This window comes from Mauremys mutica, chromosome 6 (assembly GCF_020497125.1).
Source record: "Mauremys mutica isolate MM-2020 ecotype Southern chromosome 6, ASM2049712v1, whole genome shotgun sequence".
Taxonomy (NCBI): domain Eukaryota; kingdom Metazoa; phylum Chordata; order Testudines; family Geoemydidae; genus Mauremys; species Mauremys mutica.
Window position 1 is genome coordinate 69,387,654 of NC_059077.1, and position 9,412 is coordinate 69,397,065.

The 9,412-nt window shown below is 46.7% G+C and overlaps 1 protein-coding gene across 1 annotated transcript in view; it reads right to left on the reverse strand.

Moving 5' to 3' along the window:
• Positions 1 to 7,502, reverse strand: part of FEM1C (fem-1 homolog C) — a 28,240-nt gene extending 20,738 nt beyond the window's left edge. Inside the window, exons 1-2 of the mRNA XM_045021628.1 lie at positions 7,322 to 7,502; positions 5,790 to 6,438 (exon numbers count right to left, since the gene is read on the reverse strand). Of these exons, the coding sequence (XP_044877563.1) occupies positions 5,790 to 6,333 (544 nt within the window). The 5' untranslated portion in view covers positions 6,334 to 6,438; positions 7,322 to 7,502. The remainder of the gene's footprint in view (positions 1 to 5,789; positions 6,439 to 7,321) is intronic.
• Between the last annotated feature and the right edge of the window lie 1,910 nt (positions 7,503 to 9,412).

A 9,412-nucleotide genomic window follows, 5' to 3' on the forward strand; every position in this document is an offset into this window, starting at 1 on the left:
GTACATAACACTGCCACTCTTCCCAGTGGAGTGGGGAAACAGTCAGCTGAATTCATCCAAAATTGCAGAACAGTCCTGAAAAATCCAGTACACTTGAGAGATCTGTCCTTCACTTAGGGCCTGGTTTTGTGGTCCTCACCATGAAAAACTCCAAAGCTACTACTCATAGCTTACCCAAGTAGGGTGACCAGACAGCAAGTGTGAAAAATTGGGACTGGGGGGGAGGGGGAAAGAATAGAAGCCTGTATAACAAAGACCCCAAAATTGGGACTACCCCTATGAAATCAGGACATCTGGTCACCGATTACCCAAGCAACATGATTCTTGACAGTTCCTCTACTGTCCAGAAGCTTCTATGAAACTTACCACAGTATTGTTAATTTCAACCTGCTGCTGCTAAAGCCAAGAGTAGTTATGCTGGAACAGTCTACAACATTAGGAAGACAATGCTGAATTGGTTCACACTTGGAAGTTTTGTTTTTCAAATTAAAACTTCAGTTCTACAGAAACTGTAGATATTCCCTCATCCATACGCAATACTGAGTGGGCAAAAAGGTTTTTCAAGTCCTATTTGTCATTTTTCTCTCATCCATACTTTTTGCGTGACCTAAACAAGTTCCTTTGTGACTATCTGAACTCTTTCCTCTATCCTCCATAAGAATCCGTGGAAGCTGTAGAAGAGGATTCTGGAAAATGGTGGTAAAAAGTGAAAGTTGAATACACCTTGAACCAAGATGATTCAATACTCAGAAAATTTCAGAGTTATAGGCCATCTTCCATAGTACAGCACTGTTGTGCATTTTAAACTTTTTCCTCTCTCCCACTGCCATCACCACCTATGAGGCACTGTTATCATTTGCTCTTATCTTGATCTTGACTCAGCTGAAATCCTCCTGTCTTAATCACTTACTATCTTTACTACTGCACTTCATCATATGCTGTTCCCAAATCTCTACTTTCTAAGCTTCAGTAGTCCAGAATGCTATTGCTAGACAACTCGCGCATTCCAGGGAAATCCATCATTTTTAACTGCTTCAGTATCTATCTTTTCATTGAAATTTGTCATCCTGATTTTTGGAGCTCTAAGGACCTACCCCATAACCCATCCCATCTGCTCCAACCCTAAATACTCGTCGCTAAAAAGTGGGTAGTCATTTTTCCAGAAGTGAGGATCTGGGGGTAAACGGAGAATCATGCATGGTACAGTAACTCCCCACTTAACGTCCTCTCGCTTAACGTTGTTTCAGTCTTACGTCCCTGTTCAATTACAGAACATGCTCCATTTAAAGTTGTACAATGCTTCAGTATAGCTTCATTTGGCTGCCTGCTTTGTCCACAGCTGGCAGCCACCCTATCAGCTTCCATATGCTCTTCCCCCACAGCGCCTCCTGCCCACTGGCAGACCCCGCGGATCAGTGCCTTCCCCCTGGTAGCCCCCCCACCTCCTGCCTGTGGCAATCAGCGGGCTTGCGGTGTTCAGGAGGCAGGGGGAGCCTGCGCACCATGTCCTCACTCCTCCCCCCTCCCTCCTGAATGCCGCACGCCAGCTGATTGCCGCAGGCAGAAGGCAGGGGAGGGAGGGGGGAGGAGCGAGGATGCAGCGTGCGGAGTAAAGGGGGAGGAGGGGGGAAGAAGAGATGGGTTAAAGGTGGGGGCTTGGCGGAAGGGGGGGCGTGGGTGGGCCGAGGGTTGAGCCCCCCACCGCTGGTGCTTGCAGAGTAGGGGAAGCTGTTGCTGCTGCGAAACATGCTTCTAGCCTACAGCACTGTCAGCCTCCTTGCCTGCCTCATTGTCTCCAGTGCCAGTGGGCTGTGCCTGTGTGGGGTACGGCGGGGGCACCTCCTAACTATAGTACTGTACGGCAAAAAAAAAAAATTCCCTGGAACCTAACCCCCTCATTTACATTCATTCTTATGGGGAAATTGGATTCGCTTAACATCATTTCTCTTAAAGTTGCATTTTTCAGGAACATAACGTTAAGTGAGGAGTTACTGTACGTTATAACACACATTTATATATATAAATTGTTTGGAGCTTTATGCTCCCCCCCCCCCTTCCTGTTTTCAAGAAAATATCTGAAAGACAGCAGCTTTCTAGAGGTACCCCGTTTAATGAAGATATAATATTTAGTAGTCTTACGCTACATCTACACTACAGCCAGGATCCACGCTCTGAGATCAATTCACCAGCAGTCGATTTAGGGGGTCTAGTGAAGACCTGCCAAACTGACAACAGATCGCTCTCCAGTCGATCCCTGTACTCTGTCTTCCAATGAGAAGAGTAAGACAAGTCGAGGGGAGAGTTTCTCCCGTCGACTTCCCCACGGTAACTTGCCCTAAGGTACCGCGACTCCAGCTACGTTATTCACATAGCTGGAGTTGCATAGCGTAGGTCGACTTACAGCAGTAGTGTAGACATAACCTTAGACAGCTTTACATTTTCAAAGTGCTGTACAAATAATTAAATAGAAAAGCTTCAGCAGGTGTAAGGCAGAGGGAAACACTAGAAGGCTCCCCCAACAGCCAGGTTAGGAAGCAGGGGCAAGAGTCAACACATGCACACACATGCAAGCCAGTAGTAACAGAATATTGGGAAAACCTACTTCTTAGATACTTAGGGCTTGTCTACACTTACTGGGGGTTCGACACCCAGTGACCGATGCATCGACAGTTGACTTAGTGGGTCTAGCGAAGACCCGCTAAATTGACCGCCGATCATTCTCCCATTGACTCCTGTACTCCACTGGAACAAGAAGCACAAGGGGAGTCGACGGGAGCGCGTCTCCAATCAACATCACATAGTGTGGACCCCACAGTAAGTAGATCTAAGTACATCGACTTCAGCTATGTTATTAACATAGCTGAAGTTGCGTAACTTAGATCGATTCTTCCCCCCCCCCCCTAATGTAGACAAGGCCCTAGTAGGTACACTCCCTTAAAATCTCCCTCCTGTGAGCAGAGACAAGTAAATATTAACATATCCAAAGAACATAGTATTTGTAGGAAGAGCAACAGGGACATCTATAATAACTGGTTTCTTTGTCCATAAAAAGCAGCAACCTGGACTTTTCTTTCCCACCCTCCTACTATGAGGCCTCTCTACTCACCATCAAGGTGGCGCTTTCTTATAAAATGGGAGAAGGAACTGAAGATATGCCTGGCCAGATTCTCTCTTTCCCCCAGCACTACTCAGAATAAGGAATTCCAGGAAGCAAGAAAACTGCGGACTCATCTACACAGCATGGTATTGAGCACTAGAGGGGTGTGAACTCTAAAGCTCTCCAACAGTTTGGTCAAAAAACAGCCCATGTAGACCCTTTTGTTGCATGCTAGAAGTTCCCTAATGCATGTTAAAGTAATACTGTTTCAACAACAGACATACTGAACAGTGTAGACAGCTGAGAGAGGAATCTCCATGTGATGTCATCAGCAAGGGGTAGGGTCTATTTCCAAAGAGCAGGGACGGGCGGGGCATACTACATACAGGGGGTGGGTGGGTGGGTCTGTCTCTCTCTCTCTCATTTTTATATATATATACATATATATACACACACATATATATACACATATATATACACACACATATACACACACATACACACACACTTTAAAAAAATGTAATGGCCTTTACTAGGCTGTAACAAATCCAAATCTGACACACTTTTTTCGTAACACAAGGATCAGCTATGCTGTAGCACTTCAAAAATCTCACCTTAAAAGCTCTCATCTTTAGATTATGGTTGTGTGACAATACTATAAGAAAGATGAATGCTTAGCATAATAGAGAGGTGTATAGTTCTGATACCAAGTGCCTTTAGCAGCAGTGTGCTTCTGCTGTTCACAAAATATTGTCTCTCTTGGGTGTTGCTGAATGGGTGAGACTTGTGCAGTTGTGCTTAAGTCATGAGTCATGCAGAAATTGAATAAAGTGAAGAGGAGAAATGAAAATAATAGAGGAGATGAGACCAGAGAGATAAAAAATGCTTGTAAGTAGGTGTCTATATGATGGTTGTTTAAATAGAACAAAGAACAAATAACGTCTGCATACTGGTATAAAAGATATTAAGGATCAGTAAGTCTGAGACTATTAACAGTCCACTGGCAGAGAGAGAAAAAGGGATGGCTTAAATAAATGATTTTATGATACATCAGACCTTTACGCAGCTGTCTGGTAATCACCCCCAGTATATAGTTGGAACAATACACAAGTCCATAGTGACTCATGAGTGGCTTTATGGCTTGGAAGTTACTTCTGCTTGTAAGAAGAATAAGTTATTACATTCTGTCTGCTGTGTATCTCATATTTCTACCACCAATTAGCATTTAGCTTTCTTTATATTACTCCCCACATATTTTCACTTGTACAGTATGTCTTTAAGCCAATGAACATTTGCAGTGCTGTTTTATCCATGCTGGTCCCAGGATATGAGACACACAAGGTAGTGAGGTAATATATTTTAGTGGATCAACTTCTGTTGGCAGAACAGACAAGCAGAGGTGTTAATTTCCACTTCATTTGAAGTGGTTTCTTGCAACATGTGTTAAGCCACTGACACACTCTGGTTACCTTCTCCAGATCTGAAGAAGAGCTCTGGGAAGCTCGAAAACTTGTCTCCCTCACAAACAGAAGTTGGTTCAATAAAAGATATTACCTCATCCACCTTGTTTCAGTCAGTTAAAGTGTCATTTAGGTGTTCATCTTTTTTTCTGCTAACAAATCTTTGTACTTGTTTAAATGAAGACATCATACAATAAACTATATTCTAGAAATTATATTTCATGTTTGGGAAATTGTTAACAATAAAATTAGCCAGAAACAGGAATTAGAAGTACTATGTCATACACAGGCTTTAAGGAGAAATACCCTTGACATGTATCAGAAATCAACTGTCCAAACACAGACCATCATTCCAGGGTTAAAAATGTGTGGTACTCTGCACTAACCAATACACCTTGTGAGTCAATACAACATTAGTAAGTGCACTGGTGATGCAATTAAAAAGCAGCAACATGCCCAAAGTTAGAACAAGAGGTCCATGCAACTATGATCATAGCAATAAGGCAGAAGTCTTTGCTTTGAACAATAGTGCTAGGACCATTGTAAACAGAAGCAAAAAGACATCTGTTGTGATAACAGCACCACTGTTTACTGAAACTCTTTTTTGGCATGATCACACTCGCATTGGTCCTTATTTTTCCACCCTAATTCTCATTTCTTAGTTACTGTAGCTAATAGATCAACTGAAGAATTCATGAATTGGGTGGAAATTTTAAATACAGAAAAGGACTTCCTCCATTTCCCTATTCTGATCTTAACAGTGCAGGCCAGTGAATTTTATTCAATGCACAATATATTTGTTTTGCAAATGAACAAATTTTGCATGATATAAGTTTATCTACTTTAAAAAGTGATCACATGACCCACTACATTTTCAGCAAAAAAACAATTAGTTTTTTACCTACACACTTTAGCCAGGAGTATGAATCTATGTAGCAAAATCTTTTAAAAACTGGGGTTTATAATTTTAAACTTGTTGATTTAGAATGAAATTTAGTAACTTTTTTTAAGTAATGAAACAGCAGGTACACTGGAAGATCAAACTGAAAAAACTTATATAACTACATACAAACTACAAACACAACACTATAATTGATAGCACTTTGAATAATTTACATTATTAAGTCAGAAGAACATTTTTGGATGGTGGTCTCCTACCAAAAAAAGAAAAAAGGTAACAAGAAGATAGCCTCAGGAACTTTGCTACAAGAAAAATAGGATATTGATCTTACCTTTAACACTTTTTCTATTAACATCAGCACCTTTTTCAAGCAAATACTGAGCAATTTCTTTGTGTCCTTTGTAACATGAGATCATCAGGCATGTATGCCCATGTCGGTTTGATACTTCCAAATCAGCTTTATGCTCCACAAGGTACTTTACTATTTCCAGGTGCCCATCAAAACAGGCTGCCCTAAGTGGGGTTGAATTTGTCAGTGTTGTGTTGTTGACAGATGCTCCATGATCTAACAGACATTGGACTACCTTCAAATGACCAGCAGCAGAAGCTGCCCATAATGGAGGAGCCCCCTCGATGGTCTCACCATCAAAATTCACTGAGCCACCAACTTCTATAGAAGCACAGCAATGCTCCAGCAAGTATTCCACCATATCAAGGTGTCCATAACGGGCTGCCATCAAAAGTGGTGTAGCACCACTAGTTTTTTCAGACATCAACAAGGCCACCTCTTCTTTAGTTTTGTTTGCCAGTAACTTTGCAAGGAGCCGCAGTTTGCCATCACGAGCTGCATTGAACACTGCTGTCTTTAGATCCATTTAGTCTGTGCCGCTTTTATCCTTCAGCGAACCAGATAATGGGACTACTGGAACTACAGAGTCCAAACAGAAGACCCACACCCTTTTCTTAGATCTGTGTTATCTCTGTGAACAAACATGAAGATTGATTAACTGAATTAGGTCCTAACAATTATACAGACTGCTCAGCAACCTGCAAGAGAAAATAAAATTGAAAAAAAATTTTTTTGACTCTTTAATACACAAAATCAGTGGTTTTAAACCCGGAGGGGGGGGGGGAATCCGTGGACTAGGGGGGCCGAGAAAGGAGGTCGAACAGTGATTTCCAATCTGTGGTCCGCAGACCCCTGGGGGTCCCCAGACTAAGATTCCCAAAGGGATCCATGTCTCCATTCGAAATTTTTGAGTAATCCGCAAATGAAAGAAGGGTGAAAACCACCGCACTAAATGCAGTGACACTTTCCTACGCCTTTACTCAAACTGGCCGCCCACTGCCTGTGCTATACACGGCACCAATTCTCCCGAGAGGAAAGGAAGTGCCACCTTCGGGGGCTTCCCCGGGCTTTGGGGAGCGCCCCCTCCCGGGAGGCTGGCGGGAGTGAGCGCTAATCCTCCCCCTGCCTCATTCACACGGGTTGCAGGAAAGCCCCCGCTCTGCGCTGGCTGCATGAGGAGCCGCGACAGCTCCACCAACTTGTGCCGGACCCAGCCCGGGCAGGGAGCCGCCGACCGCTCTCTCTGGCCTGGCTCCTCCGCCAAGCAGCCCCCGACCGAGCCGATGCTCCCGGCTCACCGCCCGCGGGGGCACATCTGGGACCAGGCAAGGGGAACGAGCCCGACCTTGGCTCCGCACCCGCCCGGGGGAGGCAGCCCCGCCGGCCGCTCGCCCCCCGCCCCTCTCCTGGCCCCACGTCGCCCCTGCCCAGGCAGGTTCCCAGCCCCCCCGGACCTGCCTCCTTGTCGGCTGGGGCCCAGGGATCCCGCCCGCCCAGAACAGGCTCCGAGCTACCTTCCCCAGGCGCGGGCGCCCCGCCGGCTCCCTCTGCCCGGAGCCGCCTTCACCGGGAAGCCTCCGCTGCGCCCCGCGCCCCATCCAGCTCCTCCATGACAGGCGAGTCCCCACAGCAACGAGCCTCGGCGAGCGCCCAGCCTAGCGCCCAGGCGCAGCCGAACGAGCTGTCACGCGTCCTCTGCCAGGAGCCCCAATGGGGAAGGGGCCGCCCCCCAGTCAGCCACTTAGAGCGGCGGACTGCCGCGTGGGGGGCGGGGCTTCGCCTGGTTCAAGCTAGGCTGAGAGCGCGCAGAGAGGGGGAGTTGCTCCGCTGTGGGCGGAGGGGGCTTAAGTTTCCCTGCAGCCGCAGCTCGCCAGGGGGCTAATGGGCACCCAGGGGAGCCGCGCGTGCTGCCTCCTCGCCTGGAATACAGAAGCCGGCCTGGGGTAGCAGGTGCTAGAACTAGGGGAGCGCTGCAGGATCCCCCCCCCTGCTTGAAGTGGTGCCCATCATATACAGGGAAAGGCTCTCAGCACCCCCACTATACAAAAGCCTGGTCTACACTAGGCGTTTAAACCGGTTTTAGGAGCGTAAAACCGATTTAACGCCACAACCGTCCACACTAGGAGGCACCATATATCGATTTTAATGGCTCTTTAAACCGGTTTCTGTACTCCTCCCTAACGAGAGGAGTAACGCTAGCATCGGTATTAACATATCAGATTAGGGTTAGTGTGGACGCTGATCGACGGTATTGGCCTCCGGGAGCTATCCCACAGTGCAGCAGACCGCTCTGGACCGCAATCTGAACTCGGATGCAGTGCTCAGGTAGACAGGAAAAGCCCCGCGAACTTTTGAATATTTCCTGTTTGCCCAGCGTGGAGCTCCGATCAGCACGGGTGACGATGCAGTCCGAAATCAAAATAAAAAAAGAGCTCCAGCACGGACCATGCGGATGTGAATCGCTGTAAGGGCAGGCAAATCCGTTCTATCAGCGCTCCGTTACAGAAGATGAAATTCAGAATCCTTTTTTAAAAATCTCCAGACAGACGCCATAGCAGGGACTCAGCGCACTGCAGCGTGACAAGCATAACGGAAAGCCAAATAATCAAATGGACGCTCATGGACTGGAGGACTGAAGCTATCCCACAGTTCCTGCAGCCTCCGAAAAGTATTTGCATTCTTGGCTGAGCTCCAAATGCTTCTAGGGTCAAACACAGTGTCCGCGGTGGGTCAGGGCATAGCTTGGCAATCTACTCACCCCCCCCACCCACCCCCAGAAGCGAAAGGGAAAACAATCCTCTGACTCTTTTACATGTCACCCTATCTTTACTGAATGCTGCAGATAGACACGATGCTGCAGCCGTCAACACCAACATCCTCACTCCCCCCCTGCCATGGGTGGCTGATGGTACAAAAGGACTGGTAACCGTCCTCGTCATCAGCCTATTGGCACATGGGGCAGTAACCATGCTGACTAGCATCCGTCAGGTCGATCAAGGGCTCCTGGCCCTAATTTTTTCTGGTGGATGGTGGATGGTGCAACAGGGGGCTGAGCTCCATCAGCCCCCACCCTTCATGTGTAAAGAACAGATTCAGTTGCCCCTGGACTAGCAGAGGGATGCTGGGCTTCTCTCCTACACACTGCTTAATGTCCTGTCTGGACTATCATAGCAGCTGGAGGCTGCCTTCCACTCATTTCTCACTAACAAGTCACCATGTCTTTTTATTCCTGCATTCTTTATTACTTCATCACACAAGTGGGGGGACAATGCTACGGTAGCCCAGAAAGGCTGGGGGAAGAACGGAATCAACAGGTGGGGTTGTTACAGGAGCACCCCCTGTGAATAGCATACAGATCATAGTTTCTGCAGGATCTGACACAGAGCAGCTGTGCTCTCTGGTTCTATGATACAGTGGTTATCTAGTACACTTGCCTATATTCTAGGCAGGACTGATTCTATTTTTAGATACCAAAAAGGAGGGATTGACTCAGGGAGTCATTCCCAATTTTGGCTTTTGCGCCCCTGGCTAAGAGCAGCCAGGGGCACTTATGACAGCAGCAAATGGTACAAAAGGACTGGTAGCCATAATCATCCTCACCAGTT